This window comes from Pleurodeles waltl, chromosome 3_1, assembly GCF_031143425.1.
Source record: "Pleurodeles waltl isolate 20211129_DDA chromosome 3_1, aPleWal1.hap1.20221129, whole genome shotgun sequence".
NCBI lineage: Eukaryota > Metazoa > Chordata > Amphibia > Caudata > Salamandridae > Pleurodeles > Pleurodeles waltl.
Genome location: NC_090440.1, coordinates 1,677,780,798 through 1,677,808,477, shown reverse-complemented (window position 1 = coordinate 1,677,808,477; position 27,680 = coordinate 1,677,780,798). Strand labels below are relative to the sequence as shown.

The 27,680-nt window shown below is 45.3% G+C and overlaps 1 protein-coding gene across 2 annotated transcripts in view; it reads right to left on the bottom strand.

The window, feature by feature from the left end:
• Window positions 1-27,680, bottom strand: part of PJVK (pejvakin) — a 124,120-nt gene that overhangs the window by 68,335 nt on the left and 28,105 nt on the right. For both annotated transcript variants that reach the window (XM_069221368.1, XM_069221369.1), the window contains exon 3: window positions 15,262-15,403. In XM_069221368.1, the coding sequence (XP_069077469.1) occupies window positions 15,262-15,403 (142 nt within the window). The remainder of the gene's footprint in view (window positions 1-15,261; window positions 15,404-27,680) is intronic.

The following is a 27,680-nucleotide window of genomic DNA, read 5'->3' as shown; positions in this document are numbered from 1 at the left end:
ATCTCACCTATGCTTTGAAACATCTACATGATGTAATTACCAGAATTGATCAATGAATTTTAACTCACATGCTACAAATATGCAGATAACATACAAATACTCCTTAAATTGGAATGGCCCAAAGATATTAGAAACTCATGAATCTTCAGTTGCCTCATAGTTGTTGTACAGTGGATTACTTGGAGCCATCTCAAACTAAATGCTTCCAAAATGAAAATACTCACATGTGGTGACTGGAAAAATGATGGTCCACTGTGTGCCTGGCCTGACGATCTGGGACCACCTTCTCAAGTAACTAAAGAAGTCCAAAACCTTGGAATTACCATGGTTTTCCAAGTTAACAATGAATGCCCAAGTGGACAATTTAACACACTCTAGCTTCATCACCTTGAAAACTCTGTGACACGTTCCCCCCCACCTCAGATTTCCACACAAGGTTCAGACTACTATCTCCCTTGTACTGTCTAAACTAGATTACGCTAATGGCCTCTACGATGGATCATCTCTATCTACTATGAAAAAACTACAACACATTCAGAACCTGCTGCCAGACTACTACTACATGTAAAGCCATAAGCCCACATCTCCCCAGCCTTGAAGGCACTACCTTGGTTACCACTTGCCAGAGGATCCACCTTCAAGCTGCTTTGTATCACCCACAAAGCAATACATGGAACAGGATTGCTTTTCATCAGGAATAAAAAAATATATATTCAACAAAGAAACCTCTGCTCAAGAGTGACATCCGGCCTCAAAACACCACCATACAAGAAAAAGACAAGAGGTGGTACATTCTTCTCTGTTCAAGTGGCTAAACTATGGAATTAATTATCCCCAAATATAAGAACCACAGATAACTATCTTGTCTTCAGAAGACTACTCAAGAGCCAGCTCTTTCCTTCATAACCACCATATTCAAACAGCAATGGACTGCATATGCTTGTGTTGGTAAACATTTATAATCTGAGTATGTGAATATTTATCTAGATATGTGTATTTCTTTAAGAAATATGTGTAATTATTATTTCATAATAATAAAATATGTACATACTCTTCTTTAAGCCTATTTAACAAATGCATATTTAATCACAGTTGAATGTATATGTGTGTGTGTATGTGTGTATGTGTGGGTGTGTATATATATGTGTGGGCATATATGTACATTCAAGTATGTATACAATGTATGTGTATTTGTGTATGTATACATATACATGCGTATATTATTAAATTCTTAACATGTTCATAGGTCATTGCATAGTTCCTAGAGAAGTTGTTAGATTAGATACTTATGTATCCCTGCTTTCATTTTAGCTATCGCAATGAGCAAATGTTATCCTAACTATTTTATCAGCAAGCATTTTGATATGGAAAATTGAGGAAAGATAAAATAATGTTAGAAAAGTACACAAATAAATGAACCTCAAATATTGCTAATCCTGAAACACTGTGTTTATACAACACAGGCGTCCCGCTCGAGGCTGCGCGTGATAAGGTGGAGGGTGCGCACTGGCCCTCGCTGCTCCTGAAGCACATCTTGGACGCTGAGGGCCCCAGGAGCATCCGGTGCACTCTCAGCCTGGCACCTGCTCGGAGAGGTCTGTGCAGCCCTCCTGCCACTGATTCTCGCTGCACTTCTGGCTTTTGCTGCCTCGGAGAGAGAGACCCTGGCTACGTTACAAGGGGAGCACAGAAGCAAGCATTGCAACTTACAAAATGTTTGAAGACATCTGCAAGCATCAGTATTCAATCGCCTGGAGCCAAATGAGCAGAGTGCCAATAGGTTTGTGTGACCAGTGGCCAGCTGGGCAATCAATTCATCACAATAACAGGAGACAGTAGGGAGACTTCAAGAACCAGCATCCTTGGGTCCCAGGAGGCGGCCCCAGGATCAGTTTCACCTGTGATGTTGGATGGTGCTATAAAGCAAATTTTTTTCCCCACTGCGTGGGACATCGTGGCAACAGGAGGTGGGGGGGACTTCAAGTACCAGCATTCTTGGGTCCCAGGAGGCGGCCCCAGAATCAGTTTCACCTGCGACGTTGGTTGGCGCTATAAAGTGCGTTCTCCTTCCGTGCTACATGGGACATAGTGATAACAGGAGGCAGCAATGGGACTTCAAGTACCAGCATCCTTGGGTCCCAGGAGGTGGCCCGAGGATCATTTTCACCTGCAGTGTTAGTTGGCGCTATAAAGCGAATTCTTTTTCCCCGCTGCACGGGACATTGTGATAACAGGAGGCAGCAGGGGGACTTCAGGTACCAGAATCCTTGGGTCCCAGGAGGCGGCCCCAGGATCAGTTTCACCTGCGATGTTGGTTGGTGCTATAAAGTGCGTTCTCTTTCCCAGCTGCGCGGGACACGCGCGGGTCATGCTCGAGCAAATCCCGAGCCAAGGGCAGGCCTGTCCTGCACCCGTCAACACCAGGAGACCACCCCCACCTGGTCGTTAGGTCCCCCAGTCTCATTGACCGCAGGTAGCACTTGGAGTTTTATGACAATGAGTGCCTGTGCTCACCTTTGCTTTTTACGCAACCCAAAACTTGGGCTTTGTCCTTGCCCTATCTCAAGTACTTGCCCAGCTTGACGCATGACTTAAAGGACGCATAGTTGGAATGGAATGTCCAGTGGAATTGAAACAAGCTAATATACTGGTTTGGTGTTTTGCTTCTTAGCTTGCAATGTTTTTAGAATATTATTGCATAAGCCTATACGGGTAGGACCAGGAGTTTAACTGTATTTTATTTATGTACGTCATATTTTGTACATAGAGTGCAGTTGTTCAAAGTTAATCGAGGAGGTGGGGGGGCTACTTGACCATAAAGATAAACATCATGTGAAGCTGGTTAAAGAGACTGCCTCTAAGGGCAAATTAAATGAGCCAGCCCATAAGGGCATTAGGTCCTTTTTCAAACAAATCAAAAAGGTGGGGAACCCAAACACCAACAGCAAGGCCCTTTTAATTAGGAATGTGCCCCCTCCACTGTCCCGCCCGACCCACCCTCGAAATATCCTCTGATTGTGTGTCTGAGCAATCAACAACTTTAACACCTATAACTAATATTGTGGAATGCTCCAATAGATACGTGGTATTCAATACCTTGGAGTCAAATGAAGCAGACACTGCTGTACCCAGGCCATTCTTTAATGGAGAAAGTATTCCCCTTACTGAACAGATACAATCTCTAAAGGGTGAAATTATGCTGCTATGAGCTTGCATAGGTCGGCTGGCTGACAATCTAAATGGGAAATTGGATAAATGATCTACATTGGTCATGAAAATAAATACGACAAGGGAACAGTCAAGTGATAGGCCAGGACCAATATCCATAAATCAACTCACACCTATTAATAATATATCAGAAGGAGAATATGACCATTCCCACTGATTGCAGCGATGTAGCCAAAGATGTTTTGAGGAAACCCAGGAACGTAGGGGAAAACACATTGATGGGCCAGGGTAACACACATAGGGAACAGAGACAGAGTAACTTGCAGTATGATCAGAGAAAACTACATTTGGAAAAATCTACACAGCTGATAGAAGAATGAGGGGGGCATAATGAACATAAAGATCAACATGATATTTACATGGTCAATGTTCCCAAATTTGACGGGAGGGAATCACAAGAAGCGCTTATTAACAAAGCAATTCATTAGCTAAGACACTCTAGAGGTTGCAGGTCTGTCATAAGAGAAGATATCTTCTATGCAAGGTGTCTTAGCAACATTAATAGACATCATGACACAATAGGGCTGAAACTAAGGTCCATGTTTTTGGTGGAAGAATTATATCCCTTGAATTGAGATTCGGGCCTCCTAAAATGTCACAAATAAGACTAAAGCTTTGTGACCCAAACAAGATTTGGCCCCAAGCTGTCACCAACAGTATATATGGTTGGATATATGGACAGCAGGAAGTTGACTCCTCGTGGTGCCATGCTACTGCCACCCCTGGGGTAGCGTTAGTTTTTGGCGCTGCCACAGGTTTACTCCTTATAAATCTGTGGCAGCATCAAAAGGAATGGGTGTTGCAGTGGAACGCCCACAGCAACACCCATTGCACGCCCCTCTGAAGCAGGAAACTGCATTTGGGAGCCCTATATACAAGGCGGCGTTAGCCACACAAAGTGGCTTAGCACTACCTTGTAAATGTGGTGCACTGCACTGCACCACCGGAGCGTCACAAAAAGTGACACTGTGGTGGTGCTAGGACCTTGTAAATCTGGCCCTAAGTGAGTGTCTTAACTCCTAATAACTGGTCTAGAATTCCCTAGTTTAAACATATTACAGATGCCTGATTACCAACTGGCATCCTTGATTTTTTGTGACCCCTTCTAAAATAGTAATCAATCACAATAAACAGTTATCCAGATGTTTCTACCTTGAAGGTTTTCAGAAAGAAATGGAACTGAATTACAGAAAAGTTCTAGAAATTGTTAGTATTCTCTTAAGAGAGCTAGGCCCTCTTCCTGATTAGCACATATATACCAGTTGACCCCATGATAGGATTTGTTTCACAGCGAGTTTTCGGCTGCTTAAGGGTAGGTGAAATTCCAGTGTGAAACTCCAGGAGAAAACATGAAGGAATCGGCACAGAATCACTGATCCCCAAAAGTGATCCAAAAAACGTATAACTACTGTTACTGCCCACTCCTTAAATCACCACAACGCTCTGTAACGGTAATTCTGAGACAAGGAAATAAAGAGGATTTGAACAGGCCATTCATAACAATGATTGTAGTGGAATACAGCCATATCTAGTCTAGGTTGGTAATAATTATAGGAGGCGGCTTAACCACTTAATGTCTGTTTCTAAAAGGTAACTTTTTAAGACACCTCTGTAAGCATTTCATAGTAGTACATTAAGTGACCTCTAAGTTAAGACTTAAGAGGCCTTTACGCCCAAACCTCTGCCCATTTAGCATTCCTTAACGGCCCAAAATAGTGATTTGAACCGTTAAGAAATTCAAAATTACTTTCTACATCTGGCCCTTTGTTCCTGAGTACAATGTGAACTAATGGAATCAACTGCTGGACAGTTCACAAGGTATAAAAATATACATCCACCATCTGATAGACAACAGAGAGCAGGTCCAGTCCTTCATGGCTCTTCTCAGGTCACAGACAGAAAGCTCGGTACACTTCTGATCTTCCTCAAGTCAAGGGATGTTCTAAAGTGGGTGTCTTGAGGTGACACCAGCTAGTGGGTGGTAATGACATTTTGACACATCCTAACGAGGTAAACGTTTCCTGAGCATTTACCCTACCACTTTGGGTATATTTAAGGTGGCAGAAGTCTTTGGCCACACTAACATGCACTCTGATGGCTAGGGCTGTGTGTGAGGAGTATACTATGTTGATCCTAGTGTCCTCCCACACGTAACACTAAAATCCAGTTTACAGCAATCACTGTACCCTCAATAAACCCAGAGACAGAAGTCTGGTGGAACAAAGCAGGGTTTTCCAGCCAACCAGACAGTGGACACAAGACTTGTTTTGGCATACTGTTTCCCTTCCTTTCAAGTGCATCCCCAGTGTTATACGTAAACATACAGCCGACCCATCAAGCAGGATTTGACATTCAAGCAGGACTTGACACTGTAATATCAAAAGGATGGTCACAGCCCTGCCATGCATTTTCTGTCAGGTTCACAGACGTCATATCTGCCCATTCAGGTTAGCCTATTGTTTGCTGCTGAGTGGCACTTCAAACCTATTTTCACACTTATTAAAATGCTAATGACTGCCTGGCAGATGTGGAAGAGCAAATGCAAATTTAGCCTCCAGGAACTTCAGACAGGGAAAAGGCAACTTTTAAAGATTTACTTTTCCATAATATTTATAAAAAATCCAACTGCACCATTAAATTGGACTTTTAATAATTTTAAAAACAGTGGTTTCATTATTTTTCTAGCTAGTCCCATTCTCGAGATACAGTATTAGCATTTTTAATCTGTGCTCTGCTTTTCTACATATGACAGTTAGACCTGCCAGAGTGCAAATAGGTTTTGGGTGCTAGTCACTGTAAGGAAGTGTAAAAGTTAAGTTTCTACATGTTCTACTTTAAAGTACGATGCACTGTGCCTCATGGTCAATAAGGCCTATATATGAGTGAATCAATAAAATTTAAAAGGGAGGTTTTGACCTGTCAAAAGGGGTATTTTGACAGGTCAAATTGCAGTGTTTAAACTGCCATTGTCAGGCTACAATGGTAGGCCAGACGCCTTGTTTTACACTGTCACTGTAGTGGATGGCACAAGAGGAGCTGCAGTCTACTAATGACGTTGAACTTACAGTCCCTGGGTACATTTTAGGGAATTATAGACAAGTAAAATATTGGAGTATGCCAATTTGACCATGTTTAAAAGGGGGAGCACAGGCAATATTTTCTACTGGTTAAAAGAGGTAAAGTTCACAAAGCTCTACCACCAGAAAAATTAAGAGTCCAGTAAAAGGCACAAAATATGGTGTCACCACCCAGAAATGGCAGTTGTGTTCATATAGATTTACAGTGACATTTTTGCTTTAGTATCTACATTTCAAGTTGAAGCAAGCAAGAATGCTCACTCAACCACCCAAACTTTGCTAAAACGTAATCACCTTTTAATGGGCTGAACAACAGCTTGTCAAAACGGGCAACAGAGTTGCAGTTGTAAAGCAGAAGGTGAGTCAAGTGGAAAAGGACTTTGTTAGCCAGGATCAGCTCCTCCTGATTCGTAATGGTCGCTCATCTTCTTTAAAGGCTACAGCATATGACATGATAATCATTCATGTATTTGTAGCTTAAATTATTTTCGTCATCCAAGAGGTTTAGAAACTCTTTTCTGAAGTAGACGTTTGGTAAAACAAGCCCATTGTTCCCCTTCCAAAACAACTTCCAAGTCAGTAACTCTACATCTGTCCAGTTTTTCTTTAGTCATTCTATTCTAAAAGTTGAAAGGATTACACCCTCCCTATTCCGAAAAAGTGCATGACTCCTGTACTCTTTTACTAGATGTGATATAAATTGAGAAGCTCCTACTTCCTGATGGGACTTGAAAAAAACTGTTATCCTCGAGTCCATAACTTGGGAGTAAGTAGACTAAAAGATATTTTTAATGGTCAACCCCATTTTATTAAATCTGCTGATGGGCGATGGAGCCTCCTAAAGAAGGGTAAGGATGCCTAGTGTGGCACTGAGGGAAGATGTGTATTCTAACTTCTCATTGTCATTTCACCTATCACAACACTGGGTGTGGGATGATGAGGGATACTAACAGTGCTTGAAGACTCAGGACTCCGAAGGCTGTGAATGGTGGTGTGTTTAAGCTATGTAGATAGGGTAGGATCCACCAAGGTGGTAGGAGAGCATCTGTGCAGAGCTCATTAGGTTAAGGGGCAAGCAGCATAAAAACGATGGTTTAAAAGTGTAAAATGTTTTAAAATATGAGAGAAATCATTATGCACAAGCTAGGGGCATAATATTTTTCAACACTCAACAACATTCTTGACAATATTTGTATTTATTCTTGGTCTAATTATTAATTACAAAGCAATATCACAGAATATGCATTTGCTAATAAAAGTAACAAAAAGCTTCAGTTCTTAGAGATCTTTTTGAACATACATGTGTGGTGATGCTTTCCGAGTTCCACGTTTGATTTGTAAACAGCTACTGTACTTTTGGAAACTATGGACTAGAATGTGGGTAGTCAGCTGTAACATCTCCAGTACAAGGGGATGGTCATCGTCTTAAATAAAAATAGGGCTTCAGATAATCAAGATATCAATTATAGGAATGGATAACTGGGTTACTGAAATAAATATTTCCTTTTCTTTTTGACAAATTTGGATAAATCTAATGCCTGGTTTACAAATTTAACTTTCACTGCTATTTGGAGAATGGCCAACCAATCCATGTGGCATTAGTAGGTAGAAAAGCTCAATTTTAGATAATCAAAGACTTTGGTTAGTTTAATTCAGACATTTGCATCTGAGGAGTTTTGGCAACGGTGTATGGCCTGTATGGTACTGTCTTGTATTGAAACCTGGGCAGCAGTCCATATGGTAACTTTGGCCAACTCCCTTCCCTGTATCCTCTCCATATTGGTGGACAGTTGAAATATCTTGCATTAACGATCTAATGTTTATATAGTATTTAGATTCTCAGTCTGGAATAGTTCTTTTTGTGGACGTATTCTAAGGCTGATGTCCATGAGTAAGCAGATCATTTTCTGCTAAAAGTACTGGAGACAAAAAATTGCATTCACTTAAAGGCAAATTAGGAGGGTTTGCAAAATAACATTTGTAACATATTCTAAATAATCTAACTTGCCCCTTTCACTGTCTCTGTTTTGAAGCAACATTATTAAGCTAGTGAACAAAAGCAACCTGGTTTATTAGAAAAATAGCTTTTACTCAACTCATATTTTGGAATACAATTTTAGCAGGACCTATCGACAGTCACCAATTACAGAGGCTGAATTTGATAGTATTTTGGGTAGAGTGAGCTTCAACTAGATTAGAAAGAGAGGAATATAGTAAATTTTCAGTGCTGATTTCAGAATAAGAAATTTGAGAGACTATTGTGGTTTGAGCTAAAACGAAGTTGCTGTTTTATAATTAACATAAGAATATAAGTTGTAAATATTATTGTACCTTTGTTTTAGAGTTATAACTGAAGGTGTTTGATTCCAAATACTACTGCACATTTGTATTACAGCTGTAATGAAAGGTGTTCTATTCCCAACAATGGTGATGACCATGTTAAATTGTGGAACGTTCTTAGGAAAATGTATGGCCCAGAACATCTCATTGTTCTCAAACATAACCTATACACTGGACATGAACAGGGGCAGAATGGGAAACAAAAGCAGTCCTGGCACATTTTGTCTGACCTGTCCTCAGACCCCTTGTAGAAAGCGAGTGCAGTGTACCTGATCAATGCAAGAGGGGTTGGGGTGTGTTGGGGGAAGGGACGTTCCCTCCCAAAAAAATGTAAAAGATTGCAAATATGGTGCATTGTACAACAAATCTTTCATTATGGACCCTTGTCCAATCACTGAATAGATTGATGGAGATTGGAGATTGTAGGCACCTGGACACCTAGCCTGTCACTTGCCTGTGGCCTCAAGTTCCTGCTTGTTCCAAACTGATCCACTGACACCGCCACGGCTTGGATTTTCCCACTCACCATTCTTCCAATCAACAGAATCCCAGCCCACTCCAACCCCTACTTAATGCAGGCCACAGCACAAACATGCAGTAGGTGCACTGTTGGGGCACAGAAGGTGCACCAAAAGCATGCCCGTCTGTTCCAGGATCCTGCCCAAAACCACAACCCCTGGCACTCCTGCTCCCCGAAATACTCATCGCCGCTCTCTACACCCTCAACCTTGGACGTTGCAACAAACACTGCCCCTTCACCTGCCACAGCACTCACACCTGCCCACTGACCAGTCCCACCCCCCCAAACACACCACAGACACCACCTGAACAAAACATCAACTCACAGACGCTCTTCTCAACACATACTCACTATGAAAACTCACCACTGAGATTTGGGATTGCACCTCCACCCTCACATCCAACGTCCTCTTCCTCACTGAGATCTGGCTCAACCCCACTACCGTGCCTGACATCGCCACCTCACTACCAGAAGGATAAAAGATCACTCACTGCAACTGCATCAACAATCCTGACACAAAGAATCTATCTAATGCACACCACACATGACAACATTACCACAGCCATGGAACACCTCAACGTCTGACTCCAAACAGACAGCAAAACCACCATTGGGGCACCCTCGCCTACGGTCCTCCAGGACCACGTCCAGCCTTCTGCAACTACATTGCCAACTTCATCGCCCCACTCGCCAGAGTCTCCAACAACTACATCTTCATCGGTGACCTCAACTTCCATCTTGACGACGACAATGTCCTCAACAGCATGAACACCATTGAATTCACCCAACTCATCCACGACCCCATACATACTGCAGGCCACACTCTAGACCCCATCTTTACCCCTAGCGACTGCATCAGGTACAACCACATCAAGGAACTCACTTGGACTGACCATTCCATCATCCACTTCAGCATCAGCTCACGGACTTCCAACACCAGTCCAACACCCCTTACTGCAGCTGGAGCAAAGTCCCAAAGGACACATGGACCAACACCCTTCAACACCACTTACGCCATTTCCTCCAACAACCTGGAACAGAATGTCAGATACTTCAACAATTGGAACACCAACTGCCCGACAGCATCCCTCCTATTGGCAACAACACCAACAGGAGGTCCACCAAACAGGCTAGCTGGTACACTGAAGACCTCAGAACCACTGACTGACTCTGTAAACACCTGAAAAGGAGATGGCCTACCAGTAAGGACACGACTGATAAGACCATCTTCAAGACAGCCCTTAACTTCTACCACTTTTAGTTGTGCAAATGGAAGAAAAAGGCCTTAGCCTCATGCATTGAATCAAGCTCCAATAACAGCAAAGAACTCTTCAGCATTGTCAAAGAATTCTCCAACCCCTCAACCACAACAAACAATATTACCCCCTCTGCGACAACCTTGCTAACAACTTCTCCAACAAGATCACCAATATCTACAGTAACTTCAAACCCTAGCCCAAGTCTACTTACTTCTTCAAGCAACACAACAACACTGCAATCACCACATTCAACAAACCGAATGGAGCCAGCTCACCCCACAGGACACCAGCTCCATCATGAACTTGGTCTACACAGGAGCCTAAACCAACCCATGCCCTCACCACATTTCTACCTAGGCAAAGCCAGAATCACCACATCTTCTACCTGGGCAAAGCCAGAATCAGCCACATATTCACCACGTTGTTCAACACCTCAATTGCCATGGCCACCTTCCCCACGGACTGGAAACACGCAGACGTCAACATCCTACTAAAGAAACCATCGGCAGACCCCAGGGAACTCAACAACTACCAACCAATCTCCCTGCTTTCATTCCTGGCCAAACCTTTTTAAAAAGCCATCAACCAACAACTCTCCTCACATCTTGAACAGAAACTCCTACTCGACTCCTCCCAATCCAGATTCCGCAACCACAGCACAGAGACAGTTCTCATTGTATCTACCAATGATATTCGAGCCCTACTCGACATAGGAGAGACTGCAGCACTGATCCTCCTAGACCTCTTGGCAACCATTGATACTGTCTCCTACCAGACACTCATCACAAGGCAGCACAACATAGGCATCCAAGGAGCTGCCCTCTGATGGCTCACCTCTTTCCTCACTGAAAGAATGCAAAAAATCCACCAACCTCCTTCACCTCTGAACCCAAGGAAATCATTTGTGGAGTACCCAAAGGATCCTTGCTCAGCCTCACCCTCTTCAACACTTACATGACACCTCTGGCCAGTAACGCCAAAACCCACAGATGCAACATCATGTCCGGTGAAGACAACACACAACTCATCCTCTCCCAAGACACCACAAACACCAAGACTAAATTCCACAACTGCATGACAGACGTCACCAACTGGATGAACGACAACTGCCTGAAGCTCAACATGGAGAAGGCAGAGGTATGATTTTCAGAAACAAAAGCTACCCCTTGGGACGCATCCTGGTGGCCCTCAGAACTTGAACCTTCTCCTACCACACTGACCACACTAGGTACCCAGGCATCATTCTGGACAACAAGCTAACCATCATGACTCAAGTCAACTCTGTCTCCTCCTCCTCCTGTATCTTCATCCTCCATATGTTTCGTAAGATATTCAGATGGCTACCCCAAAGCTCCAGATGCACCATCACCCAGGCCCTTACCTCCAGTTGACTGGACTATGGCAATGCTCTCTACGCAGGGATTGCAGTGCACCTCCTCCTTTGACTACAGACCATACAGAATGCATCTTCTGTCTCAGGGAACTCGACTGGCTACCGGTACAGAAAAGATGCAATTTCAAGCTCTTAACCTATGCATACAAGGCCATACACAACTGCAGACCCACCTACTTGAACCACTGCCTGAACTTCCATCAGCTCACCAGACACTTCTACTCTGCATCCCTTTCCCAGTCCTCACCCTCACATCTGATATAGCAGATGCGGAGATGCGGAGATGTAGATCGCAGCGAAGGCATGGAATGAGCTAAACTTTCATCTATGGACCTCCCCATCTCTTCTAGACTTCTGAAAATCCCTGAAGACCTGGCGATTCAGCTGATCAGCTGGACCCTGCCAGTGCCTGGATACCCTCATGGGTGACAAGTAGCATTCTACAAATCTTTTGCTTGATTGATTGACTGTTGGAGATGGCTGCATGAATGAAGAGTTGGATGGTGAGGAGTGAGTAGATGAATTCATTAAATAAAAAATGGATGACAATGAATACAAACTCTTAGCTACATGAAGCAAATAGGCTCAATACACTGAACAAGGACGGGTACTCTGGTTTCATTTTAGCTTCTGCAACTAAAACATCACCTTCTCCAAACATTACCACCACCAATCCTAATGAATTGTGTAGGATTGTATTTAACTCAGTTCACTGATTTAGGGCATAAATGGATTAAACATAAACCATTACGCTTTCATCTAAAATGGGATAGAGAATAAGATAAACATCTAGTGGCTGAATTGCACAATGTGAAACCAGGAAACTGCATCTGTCCTGGCTTCCACCTGACCACATTGTGTGAATCCAGGCAATTGCTTTGTTCACAGTTCATCGTTTTGCTTCAGATGACAGCACTTTAAAATACATTAGTTCGGGGTGTGTGCTGCACAAAACCGAAATAATATAAAGTTACTCCATCTATAGTAACACTCTAGACCACATATAGAGGGCAAAAGACAGCTGTCTTTCCTCTTGATACACTAACAGAATCGCCGTCAGGGCAGTGATGGTGGGGGTATGAATGCTTCTCAGTTCATAATTAGAATCTATCCCTTCTAAGAGTTGCCACTCAATGCAATGATGTACTAAACTAAAATGGATTGTCGTGGTCACATTATAAAGAAATACATTGTTTTGAAATTTGAAAAGCCTTAATCATCTATGTACTGGACTTTGATCCTAGAAACAGAGGATCGCTCTCTCCTTTCCCCTAAAACCCCAAAGTTTAGCACTCCTGGATTCAGGAGATAGCCAAATGTAAATACATATGGTTTTGAAGTGAGAGTAACTTGGCATACTTTAAAACCATTTGTTTGCATTGTTTGTTTTTGTGGCCCAACCGCCCGAGAAACAAAACTGGCCCCCATTATCAGTGAAACCAACCCCCACCCTGACAGTCCACCAGGAAAACACCTCTTTTCCAGAAGCACTATCCTGGGCCGGAACATGAACCACATTCAAAACAAAACATGGTGAAATAGTCTGGTTCCAGATTGCTATGAGTTAGATACGTCTTCGTTTGTTCACCCTAATAATTTTACTTGTAGGCACAATACATAATGTAAAAAGTTGGTCTGGAAGATGTGCGTAGATTCACAACTGTCAGAAGAAACATCTAGAACCATCATTATGCTGATAAAATTACTCTTGTAGCTGAAAGTCAAAAAGAGCTGAGTACCCTCATAATAAAAGCATTGCGAAAGAATGAGAGTATTGCTAAATGTAAAAAAGACTAAAGTGATGACAACGGGTGCAGCAGCAAACTTTAAAATTGATGGTCAAAAACTAGATGCTTCTTCTATGATCAACGGTTAATAATCAAGGATGCAGTAGTCAAGACCAGTGCTTAATTTGTAAATAAAAACGTGCCGGTTCCCAAAGCCCTCCTTTTAAACGCATGGCTGCTGCAAATAAATGTGCAAACACTGACGCAGTGTAATCCTGAAGCCATTGTGGGCCTCTTCAATCCATTTACAGCCACTCCCTGCCTCTTCAGCTCACTCTTGCAGCTTTCTGCTTTCTCCCATTGTGACACTTTTTCGTTTTTCTCTTCTTCCGTCTTTCCCATGAGTGTCTTTTGCTCACAGTAACTACTTGAGGCAGAAAAATAAATTCCGGTTCTCAAAAATAAGTGCTGGTGCTCCGCGCCGGAAACAACAAGCATAGATTACATATTCTGCAGATTAGTACTGAACAGAGCGAGAAAAGGCTAGAAAAAACCTTTCAAATGTAATGATGTATCTACAACAACAGAGGTCAGAATTGTACAGATAATAGTATTCCCCATGACACTATGTAGATGCAAAAGTTGAACAGTGAAGGTACATTACAGGAAAAGCGTAGATACCTTAAAACTTTGGTACTGGAAGAGATTGCTAAGAATACCATGGACAGTCATAAAACCACACAGATGTATCATTGATCAAATCAAGCCAGAACTCTTACTCAATGCTCAGGTCAGTAGTTTGAAGCTCTTATACTTTAGATACATTATGTGAAGGCTCAATTTTCCTGGAAAAGTCGGTGATGCTTGGAACAGTCAAAGGGAAAGGATGAAGAGGGCGACAAGCAGGAAGGTGCATGGGCTCACTCATGACAGCAATGAAAACACCAGTTAGAAGCACGAAGATCCAAACAGAAGATAGGGTATTCTAGGGTTAATATATCTAAATGGTTGCAGTCAATATCGACTTGAGGACACTTAAAGAGAAAAGGAAAGTGTTTTTATGCACTACACCTGGACTATCAACCTACTAACCTAGTCTACCACAAAGAAATGGAGGAAATGGGTAGACCAGTTTCAAAAGAGCACAAGACAAATCCCAATCACCAATATTAACTAAGAAACACTGGATTAACCTCTAACCTTGGGTTCCAGAGTAGAGTGTTACTTGCTATAAAGTACTTTAACTCCTTGTCGGGGGCAGTAAGCGCTGTATAAATGCAATCATGATACAATACAGAAGGAAGAACATAACAGAACACTGAATATGTGCCCCAACAACATTGTGCCACAAACTCACCAGATCAGAATAGATGTATCAATGCATCAGAATTATAGTCTTATGTGGCCATCACAGTCCCCGAAATTTGATGACACACCCGCACAATTTCGGGGGGATGGCGCAAGATTCCCATGAGGTGCCTTCCATTTGGATAATTTTAAGCCTCCAACTTGCGCTCTCATGGGAGCTGCTGTGGGAAAAGCCACAATCTGCAGAGTACAATCTGAATATTGAGGTAAGGAACTGGTGAATGCTTTGCTGTACAAAGACCGCATACTATAACATAGCGTAACCTTCAATACACTGAAGACTGTACAGCTTTCTGAACAATGTCACAAGCACAGTAATCCACATTCCTGATCCTGATTCATCACTTACCCTCATTGTTTCTCCACGCATACCAGCATGCACGGTTAATGAGCATTGCCTTGTCGTCCTTATACTTTCCATGACCACACATAAAACTTCCTTATCACTTTCTCTTGATTGACGAATTAAGCAGTGATCCAAGTCAACTTTTCTAGAATGAAGACCAGTATCAACATGTAAAACATTTTTGCACATACAGGAGCACATGAAAGCATTGCCAAAAGTAAGTTTGAATTTGTACTTCGTTATAGACTCACAAACATAGAAGAATATTACTAATAATTGCCTATAATATTTGTTGTCATTAACTCGCGCCTGCTCCTTTAAAAACACTAATGTAGAACCACCATTTGTATTAGTGTCGTAAATGCTACAGCCAAACAAAGGTCACTGATTTATAAGTGGATGAGAAGATATTTTTCATTATCATTTATAAAATGCATTCATTTCACAGGAATACCTATAATTTAACCTGCGCCAAAACTTTTCACTTTCTAGAACAGAGAAGCGGTTAACTAGCCTTAAAAGAAATGTTACTTAGCAATATTTTATAAAAAGACAACCAGTTTTTCGAACAGCATTGAGTATCCAATGAGAGAAGCGTATGACAACATCACTACGTACACTGCACAGAACAGGCGGCGTGTGGGCAGAGGCGGGCAATGTTCACAGCAGTTGTTAGTACCCACCTATGGGCATCTTCACTAAAGGGCGCCTTTAGGTGCTACTCAGTGGTGCAGGCAATGTTATGTTTTCTTACTTGTGCTTCCTGTGCAGCAATCCTAGTGGTACATTCTCAGGTTCCTATATCCAGAACACACCTACCTGTGGGCCTGGATTGACAAACGGTTGATTTGTGTGTACGTATTCTATGTTAAATTTTTTGGGCTACAGAGGTCAGGTGGAAGAGCCATATAAATTCATGAGACTGTTGGCCACGGAGCTTGTGTGATGGCCTTGTCTGTATTCTTGGCTTCGTAACCCATTGACATTGGGTTGTAGGGGACCAGGCTTCATCGGCATTGAATCCATGCCTGTTTTTTGCTTTGCTGCAGGTACCATCTCTGATTCTCCCCACTTCCATATTCTTCGCTCTTTCCTAGTGGCTGCCGTGAGCACAATTTTGGAGAGCTGTAGTAGTTGTGCAGACAGGCTGTGGGAACAGAATGGCTTTATGGTCACTCCCTAGGGAGGAGCCCGCTACTAGGGACCTTGAAACATGTTCTTCTTAGTTTCTAGGTAGTTGGCAGGGTACATGTTTCCAGAGGCACCAAGTTAAATGGGCTTGAGGGGCCTAGTCCCACCAATAACTTAAGTAATGAGCCCAAGGTTGTCATTATGGTCAGTTTTAATGTTAGCCTCCCATTGATATGGGAAAAGATGCATTTGAAGTTACATGTGTGCTAAAATCTACTTTACTGTTGTTTTTGTACAATGCTAACACAGTCACGATGCCGCTTTGGAACATTAATAACACCATAGACCTTTAAGATCCGTTGATGTAGACCACAGGTACAACTCCACAGGTTCCCCATGGCTCACTTTCTAGGATGTGTTACATGTATGCACATTTCGCAAAACAAGTCATCACTGATACTGATAAGTTGAAAATGTAAAGGAGGACAGCAGGGCATTGATTTCTAAACCCCATTTGCAATCTATAGTTTGTATTTTAATGTCTGGCAGGTATGACTGAAAATGTATCGATCCATGTATTAGTCATTAAATGGGGCTCACGGATTAACTTATTTATTGCATTGCAGTGATAGGTGAATAGACATGAACATGTGGTTTGTATATGAAAATAAAAGATTGTAAATTATATACTTACATGCATACATAATATGCACTGCAAACCTTGGTAACTCAGCTATGTCTGCTAAGAAGGGTATGGTATGGTGAAAGCTGTCCCTGTTGCGAAGGGTCATTATTGTCTGTGTTACACTCCACCTACACTTTAGGACGTGTTCTTCAGTCTGCGGTGGGGAGTTATTTCTGGGTGTTTTCCTTGGACCATTGTGGAGAGGAGGCAGAGCATCCCACCGGCCATGCTCAGCATTTCATCTCTAAGGGGTTGCTCCTCTGACCTTGGCTAGACCGCATCAATAATGTGGTGAACTTTGTTCCAATGCCCACCTTATGATTTGGACATGAGTCAATATGAGTAATGACTGCAATGAAGAAAAATTATTTGAAGTCGGGAAATGACCAAGCATTCTCTAGACCTGACTTTAACTGGGGGATGCAGCAATAGCAGGTTTTCTATTGGTGTTTTCCAATCAAAACCCGGTTGCACAACATTAATAGTTTGCCAAATACTGAGGGACTCTTTCTCCTTTGTGAATGGTGGGAGAACATTTTTGAAGTAGGCAGTGGTCCATGGGATTCACAAGGATTCACGAAAAAGTCAGTAGGCAAATTGCGACCACTTTTTGCAAATCGCATTGTAGTACACCTGGTCCCAAAAAACGTAATATTTTATTTTTATATGCTATTAAATTTTGAATCAACATTATCATTGAAAATCCTTGTTAAACAGAATGCCACAGAGCTGTCAGTCAATAAGGGTGCTTTAAACTGACACAATAAAGCAAATGTAGGAGGCAAACGTTTATCCCCTTCACCTTCAATGTGCAGATAATTAATATGCAGGACTTATTGAAAGAATTAACATTTTTGTAAGTTTGTTTTGGGAAAAGTTGCCATATTGAGACAAGGCGTTTCCGTGGAGGAAATAGTCTGACATTAAATTTAATCTGAAAAACGTAAACAGTTTATAGTCAAATACTACAGACTTGGTATAACTTCTCAAAGTCAGGGGAGAACTCACGAAGACAGTTTGTCTATAACGGGCTTTCATAAGATTGTGAATTTAAGATATGCTCCCATTGTTTGGTATGTAGCATATTTCCCCTCTTAAAAACATCTTGCAAGCTAGCATCCAGGCCATCAAAGTTCGACTCTAAGGTCTCTCCTCCATTTAAATATGAAAACAGATAATTTTAAATAGGAATATTTCAGTGTAAAAAAATCAGAAGTTTCGTTTCACGAGCCGAGAACACTAATCTACAGCAAAGGCAATTTTATATACAAGCAATATTAGGCCTAGGCGATTTTCTTAACTTTAAAAAACAGGCAAGCAAGGCCGGACTGAGCGCCAAAATAGCACTAACAAAAATGTTCAAAACAGTCCTTCTTCCTCCCTGCCCTCTTCTTCCCTCTCTCTCTTTCCATTCATCAATTCACTCTCTCTCTCTTCTATTTCTCTCTCTCGCCTTCTTTCTTTCTCGCTCTCAGTCTGGGTCTTGAAAACCAACCTCTCATGGCTCTTGCCCTCCAAACGCCTAATGAGATATATGGCCAGTTGGCTCTGTCGGCAAGTATGCTAGGTATAAACAAAGGAGACGATGCTGTGCTAGAAAGTGCACAGGAAGGCTCTCACTATGAGTTGGGTGGTAACCGGTGCGATATATATTTCACAAGTTACATCCAACTCCGATAACTGCACGGCAATAGGAGTTAATGCACATATCAGAATTTAACGGCCAGCTCTTCAATAGGACTTGTGTGAATTTTATAAATTAAGATATCATTTTATAATATATTATATCATACAAAATAAGTTATTTCATATGTTTGCAATTGAATATACACATCTCTGCGTAAATGTGTGTTCAATTTTGCATTCAGCAAGGATGGCGTAATTCCTATCGGGACTTAGATGGTTAGGTGTTTGGGGGGCCCAAATAATCTCACAGAATCCTCTGCTTTTCACTGCAGGTAAAACAGAAATGCTTAAGGTCTTCTGAAATTCACGGAACCTTTTTTTTAAGTATGCTGCACTGCTTTAAAAAACTTTTTTATAGAAATGTTTTATTGGTGGAATCATTAGAATGTACAAATTATGGATAAGCATACACACTTCTAATGTTTTATTTACCCGTTATCTCTATTAAATCTCGTTAGCACAGATCATATTTTCAAAAATGTCTTTACACATTTATATCAAAGTGCCTTTCATTTGCATAGTGTAATCCATTCTCTTCACCCATGCCAAGTCAGGAATGAAATCACACTCCTGCTCACAAGTTCTATGATAAAATACTATGTATGAGACAATGTACCATCCGAGGGTGCCAAAGGGACTCCCTATTCTTGCTGCTGTGCACCTTAAAAGGAACCACGCACCAATATTCTAGCGTAAACCGTAGTTTACTTGAGAAATTCAGAGCTTCCCCGCCTCGAGAGCTTGGCAGAAAACCAAATCCGTCTACAGAGAATGTGCATGTGGTGTGTGCACAGCAGTGCAACATCTCGACAATAATGGAAGCGACTGTGAATGAATAACTTTACTCTGTTTTGGAAAGTAATGCAGCACAGGCAGGCTTCAGATTTAGCCAAATAATTAAATCAGTTTCGCTTGCTTCTTTCAGGTGTGCTGGTTCTCTTTGACCTCTCTGCAGAATTTGATACTGTCTTCCATGCCCGTTTCCTTCCTCGCCTGACTCAGGGGGGTAGGAATGAAAGGCGCTGCATTTGATTGCCTCTCCGCTTGTCTACAGGGCATGCAATTAATGGTCAAGTCCCCTATTTCCGTTCTATATTTCATCCTATGGCTCTGCATTGAGCCGTACACTTTTCAAACTCTAACTAGCCTCACTAGTGTGCCTGGCTTTGGGCACTGAGTATTGCTAAGCCACTTGTTATATTGTGTTATGATTTGTATTTTTTGCTCCTGGTGCAGTGATGTCATTCCCTAGCAACTGATCCACTCACTTCTGGAATCCCTCTAGGTGGGTTCTAGGAGGCTATAAGGAAGTCACCTGCTGAGGATCACTGGAGAGACCAGGGGTCGCTGTATAAAGGATTTTTTGACAGCAAACTACTGTGTCCTGTCATCCCAAAAGTGGCGACGAGGATGGGATGTTGAAGAGGAGGACACTGTAAGGAAGAGGACTGCTCCTGGCATGTGAGGAAAATATGTCACCAGGGACAAGTTTGTGGACAGCCATTGTGACCTTTGGTTTATTCTGCTCTTTGAAGTGATCCTGAATGCTTATTGTGACCTGGTGAACATGTACTGCAGGTAAGGGTGTCAAAGCGCATTGGGCATTTAAAGCACAGCGCAAAGTCCAAATGCGAGTTGGAGCTGAAAGACATAAGCAATACATTTGAGTTGCTGGAGGCTGGTATGCTGAAGAATTAAGCGCTAGTTCAGCCTATGTACAAGTAGTCAGGATCAACAGTTATCCATAGAGCAGTGAAGGTGCTTGGGGGCAAGGAGCAGGCCTTGGGGAGTACATGAAAACTATTAGTTCATCGCTGTTAAAGGCTGTGTACTTTTGAAATATCCACATTGGTGCCAGGGGCGGTCCCTCCGCTATGGCGGAGGAGCGTCCACACCCCCCCCCCGCCAGCAGCAGCTGCAAACCTTTGAAAATAAAACAATAATAAACAATGTTCATTATAATTTTTTTTTTAAAGGGTGGGGCCATGGGGGCCCGCACCTTTAAAAATAAGAGCACTCCCCTCATTGCGCACAGGGCTTTCTCCAACCCAGCACTGTGTTGCCAGGATGGAGAGGGCAGGCCCAGGCTCCCACTCTGCCGTGGAGCCCCCAGCCAGGGCGCTCCTGCCAATCATAATGCTGCTCTGAGCAGATGGAGGAGCCAAGATGGCGACCGGGAGGGACGCTTAACTAAGCGCTCCGTCTCGGGCTCGCCACTATATATTTGCGGGGCGCTCCTGGGGCGCTAACACCTTGATGCGGAGGAGGGATCCGCTCCGGGAGCCTCTCTCCCTATGCTGGCGGAAGTGGTCGGGCGACGCGAGGTGGGATCGGAACTCCGTCCCGAGGCCCGGACAGCGAGGTGGGTGTGCGGCGGCGGGAGGGGCCTACTCTGGGAGAGCAGTAAGTCCACATCTGGGCCCTGCGCTGCCCTTGGCTCTCCCCCCCTCTATCATCGGAGATTCCCCCCCCTGCTTATGTGGGGGGTAGTGGGCAGCGAGGGACTGACAACCAGGGACCCCTGGGAATGCCCCCCCTTGTACACAGTCAAGAGAAGAGGCGTGCCCCCCTAGAGAGGTCCTGGGGGGCCGCAAGAAGAACTTAGCGGGGCGCTCCCGGAGCCCTGACAACTCGGGGCGGAGGAGGGATCCGCTCCATGCACCTTCCTCCTGCCGTAGGCGGCCCCAGAAACTGCCGGGCGGCCGAGGGCCTGACCACTGTGGATTTGCCCTCTTCAAGAAGCCGCGGTCGCCATCTTCTTCCGACGCAGAGATCTGAACCGGAGGACCGGACAACGAGGTGGGTGCTTGGCGGCGGGGGAGGCGTATATCCGGAGGGCAGTGTGCCCACACCTGGGCCCTGGGCTGCCCTTCCCCCCCCTCCCTCATCAAAGATTCCCCTCCACCTACGTGGGGGGGGTGGAGGACAGTGAAGGACCACCAGTTGCCAGGGACCCCTGAAGGTGCCCCCCTCCCTCATACCCGGCAGAGTGGCGGGCCGCAGGAAGAGTTCGAGGCCACGATATATGGGGCAGGCGCTGGATTGCTATAAAGAATTTGAGTGCGCCCAGAGCTAGCTCGGCGCGCTCATACGGGAGCGGTACTCTTCCCCCCCGTGTTGTCAGAGGATCCGGGGCTCGGAATTAGTCGTCAGCCGGAGAATCAGTGGGAGCGCGTGGGCCTAGCCCCCCCGCCCTCCTCCTCTCTCCTGCCCACGCTGGTTGATGGGCACAGCGACGGGGAGTCCCTGCCCACCCGAACAAGAATCCATCTTGAAGATCAGTGGGAGGGCCGAAATCCCACAAACTGAAGCGCACATCGGTGTTGACCTGTGAGGACATATAGCTCCCCCCCCTGCTCGAACAGCCCTGGGAACGTGGGTGACCGCGTGGGTGCAGGAGGAAGGAGGACACACGTGAAAAAAGCACGGGCGTGCTATTAACGAACCCAGCCGTTTGGATGTACCTGGTGGGGTAGTACACCTATTAAAGGACAACTACAGACAAGACAAAATGGCCGGGAAGTCCAAATCAGCAAAAAGCCAGTACCGGAACACACATGGGCCGGCACCTGGTGATCAACAACATATGCCCACCCTGCAGTCGCTGGAATCTCCTGGCCCATTCCTCACAATTCGAGAAAGTACTACAGGCAATCATGGACACCAAATCCTCCCTGGAGAGCAGGATAGACACAGTGTCGCAAGATCTGAACATTCTCAGAGTAGACCATCGCAAATTATCAGAAAAAGTGAAGTCAACGGAAGAGGCGCTAAGCAAACTGGCCCCCACAGTAGCGGATAACCAAAAACAAATTTTCCGCCTGGATGCAGAAGTAAAGACACTGCTGAGAAGAGCAGAGGAGGCGGAGGGCAGATCCCGCCGCAACAACATACGATTTCTTGGATTCCCTGAAAAATCACTGGATCAAAACTCAGAGCTTCTGCTGGAACACTGGTTAATTAAAGAGGTCCTGAATGGAGCCCCATCAAAATTCTTTTCAGTGGAAAGAGCACACAGGATTCCCGGACGTCCCCCAGCACCGGGCCAACCCCCAAGACCGTTGATAGCCAAGTTCCTGAATTTCAGAGACCGTGATGCGATACTACAACAGTTCCGCAACAAAGGCCCATTCAAGTACGAGGACTCAATTGTTCACGCTTATACAGCCTTCACTCAGGAAGTGCAAAAACAGCACAACTCCTATGCCCAAATAAAGCAACGCCTCCGTGAACATGATATAAAGTACGCACTACTATTCCCCGCCAAATTAAGAGTACTAACAGATGATCGCACCCACGTGTTCACCTCACCGGAGGACGCTTGGACGTGAATGCATGCTAAGGGGCTGGCCCACCCCCGTGAAGCAACCGGCGCCGACGAGAACTGGTTAACGACATCGTCACGGAAACGCTCCAAGAGGCGCCCCAGGGGACAACCCACGGAGAAACAGGCTGCAGAAGAGAGAGCCAGGGTCCTGAAGGAAACTCCCCTGCTGACACAGAACTCCTTCGAGACTCTCAGGACACATCCGGAGGAAGGCTCGGAGTCGGACTCGATCAGTTCGGATTCCACATTAACGGAGGCACTGAGGGGCCCGGAGCTCACCCCCAGGACCGCAGATACACTTTGAACGAGTGTCACCGTCCCACCCCCCCGCTGGGACCGGCCGCCACAGTTGGAGAGTAGAACTGAACTCTGCGTGCCCCACTGGAAGTGGGTGGTTATATCATCTGAACTTATGTATCCTTTCTTTCTCTCATCATTTCTCTATTCTTGGAGATAGCTCCTATGTTTATACTGCGCGTAATTGGCGGCGGCACGCGGCGGGGGGATGGATCACCCCACCCCTGGAGCGCCCCCAAACCACCCGCAGACTGTGTCTGCAGAAGGATGCGAGCCCCCACAACGAGCTGCACCCGGACAGTATTATTGCTCCCCCGCAGATATCCACATGGACACAGTTCTGTTCGCACCCCAACGGGGTGCGTAGTTTGTTACAAGTTCACAGTTGGGGACGGGATCCAGTTGGGGAGGGAAAGAGGGTATTTACTAGTTTGTACACTACAGGTCTGCTTATAATACAGGAACATGGCCAGGATCGGGGGGCCCGACCGCTGGGGCGACGGGGTGGGGGGGAACTGACCGGGTCCTACCGGTGGGCAGAGTGCCGGACACACCCTCACAGAACGAAACATGGCTCAGCCCACAGCCTATAGTTCACACAAATATGACATAGTCACCTGGAATGTCAGGGGACTCGGGACTCCGAGCAAAAGGTCCAGGGTGCATGCACGACTTAAACGCCAGGGCACACATATCGCAATCCTACAAGAGACCCACCTGCGGGACCCAGACCTGCAGGAACTGCAGAGTAAATGGGGAGGACGGATTATAGGCACATCTTACTCAACTTATGCGAGGGGGGTCCTTATATGGATAGCAGGGAGTGTCCCCTTCCTCCAAGCATCACACAGGATAGACCAGGAATCAAATCAAATCAAATCATTAACATTTATAAAGCGCGCTACTCACCCGTGCGGGTCTCAAGGCGCTAGGGGGGAAATGGGGGGTTATCGCTGCTCGAACAGCCAAGTCTTTAGGAGTCTCCGGAAAGCGGAGTGGTCCTGGGTGGTCCTGAGGCTGGTGGGGAGGGAGTTCCAGGTCTTGGCCGCCAGGAAGGAGAAAGATCTCCCACCCGCCGTGGAGCGGCGGGTGCGAGGGACGGCAGCAAGTGCGAGGCCAGCGGAGCGGAGGGGGCGGGTGGGGACGTAGAAGCTGAGGCGTCTGTTGAGGAAGGCAGGTATGTGGTAGTGGAGGGTAGACTAGACGGCAAACAATTATCACTTATAGGGGTATATGCTCCTAATAACGCGCTGCCCGAGTTCCTGAGCACGCTCACCCCAGCATTATTAGTGAGCCCCGAATCACCCGCCATATGGGGTGGAGACTTTAACTGTACGCCGGACCCGGCATTGGACAGGTCTAACCCCCCCGCACACATGACAGCTAATAGATACCCCAGACGCCCATTGCCATCATGGGCCAGCGACATGGGCCTTTATGATATATGGCGTATGAAGCACCCACAACACAGGGAATATTCATTCTACTCAATACCACATAAGGTTCACACCAGGATAGATTTATTGTGGGGCACTCAGGAAATCTGCACAACAGCCAGCGGGATTGAATACCTAGCTAAGACGCTATCGGACCACTCACCGCTTAAAATAACCCTGGACTGGGGTAGGAAGCGCCAAGTGATCCCAACATGGAGGCTACAAGTGGAAGCCTTACACGACCCAGCATTCACAGATACACTGAGAACAGCGCTAAAACAGTATTGGGAATTAAACACCCGCACCACAAATTTAAGAGCAGGGGAGTGGGACGCACAAAAAGTAGTGATCCGTGGACATTGTATCTCTACTACATGGGGGATGAGACGTACACTCCATGCAGAGGTCAGCAAGCTGGAGAAGAAATTAAGAGCATTAGAAAATGCTGTAGCCCGCAGCGAAACACCATACACGACATTAAAAGACGCGCATGCAGAATACGCTACCGCCGACGCCACACTACGCCTTCATGATTACAAATACCACTTGACCAGACTACAAGCGGAAGGCGACAGATCGGGTAGGCTACTCGCATGGCTCCTGCGTGAGGACCGGCAGCGCCCCCCAATCGGGGCAATAGGGATAGGTGCAGGCGCACTGGCAACCACACAGGACAAAATAAACAATGCGTTCAGGGAATATTACACACAATTATACGCTAAACGCACATCATGCACTCCCCAACAACTCAGGTCCTTCTTGGCAGACTCCTCCCTGCCCCAACTCACACATACTGACAGAGAGATGCTAGAGGCCCCCATCACATTAGGAGAACTCAATAAGGCCCTTGAACAACTACCTAGGAATAAAGCCCCAGGGGCAGACGGCCTGCCATCAGAATATTATTCCACCTTTGTGACACACCTTAACCCACACCTCCTGAAAGTGTTTGAAGAAGCAGGGACCAATGGGATCCTACCCACCACAATGAGGGAAGTAATGATAGTGGTCCTCCTGAAGCAGGGGCGTGACCCCACTGATAATAAGTCCTACGGACCTCCCTCACTGCTAAACCTAGACTGCAAAATACTTGGTAAAATCTTGGCCAACAGGTTAGCCCCCCACATGCACACTCTGGTACACGAGGATCAGAACGGAATTATCCCAAAACGCGACACCTTCCTCAACATTCGGAGGCTACTGAGCGTAATGGGCGACACTCCCTCAAACGCATCTGAGGAAGTGGTGATCTCACTTGACATCGAAAAAGCGTTCGATACATTAGAATGGGATTTTCTGTTTGCCACCATGCAGTTAATGGGTATTGGCCCAAAGTTTACATGCTGGGTACGCATACTGTACACTGACCCACAGGCTAGGGTGAAAACAGGTGGAGTCATATCAGAGAGCTTCTCGATCAGCAGGGGTACAAGACAGGGATGCCCCATATCCCCCCTTTTGTTCGCCCTAGCGATGGAACCACTGGCCACACGCATTCGCGCAAAAAAAGAAGAATGGGGGGTGGTAAGGAGCGGCACCCTCCACGCCATATCACTATACGCAGACGATGCCTTGATATACATGCGCAGAGGGGAGGAGGTGTTGCCCCGGTGATGTCGCTGCTGTCTGAGTTTGGAGGGATCTCCGGCCTAATAGTCAACTGGGGAAAATCCTGTATATTCCCACTAGCCAGCTGGCCCCCAGCGAAACAAGAGAATGCCCCGTCAGGCCACCTAAAATGGTGCTTTGACACATTTAAATACCTAGGGGTCAACATCTATCACAGAGCAGAAGATCTTAGGGATGGCAATCTGGGGAGAGCAGTGGCCTCTGTGAGGGGCTCAATGCGTTTCTGGAATGAACTACCACTCTCACCATTGGGCAAGGTCGCCTTAGCAAATATGCTGATATTACCTAGACTGTTGTATTACTTCGCGGCCCTGCCAATCATTATTCCCAAAAGCTTTTTCAACAGTTTGAACTCTACCCTACTACAACTTGTGTGGGGAGAGGGCAGAAGGCGGGTCGCACTCACTACTCTACATTATCCGGTGGCTGCGGGTGGATTGGGCGCCCCAAACTTTGAGCTCTACTCCACGGCCGCACAGCTGCAGTGGATCTTGAATTGGATCCATAGACCCAGCTCAGCGGAAACTATTTGGCTGGAATCCCGACTTCAGGGAATCCCTCTGCTCGTATGGCTTACGGGTAAGCAAACGAAAAGCACACACGAAAACCCACTGATGGCAGTGGCACACGCATGCTGGAAGAGGTATATTCAAAAAGACGCAAAAAAAATTCCGTACTCACCGCTTCTCCCACTAGAACGGCTCCCCGGGTGGGTGGAAGCCGGATCACATTCGCCCACAATCTGGATAGATGCGGGCATAAACACAGTGGGAGATTGCTTAGAGGAAGGAAAATTAATGTCCTTTGAGGCCATACAGGCCCTCACGGAGATCAGTCCGGGGCAGTTCCTAGCATACCACGCTATATGCCGCAGAAAAATATGGGCGTCTGGAGATCTAGAACCAAACACCTCAGTTACCCTGCACCATATGCTGAGCTGTGACACCCAAGCAAAAGCAGTTTCAAACTCATAAACTTCTGAACACATCCCCGAAACCCAACCTGCAAAAAGCTTGGGAGAGGTGGAACGCCGTACTGCCTACCCCGATCTCAAGGGCAGAAAGGCCAAAAGCCCTGAGTCACACATGTGAGGTCTCAAGAAATCCCAGATTCCGATATACACAGTTTAATTACATACATCAGACATATTTAGAGCCAGCCAGGATCAAACGTATGTTCCCCGGGACGGACCCGGCCTGCCCCAGATGCAAAACACCAGCAGCACAGTTTT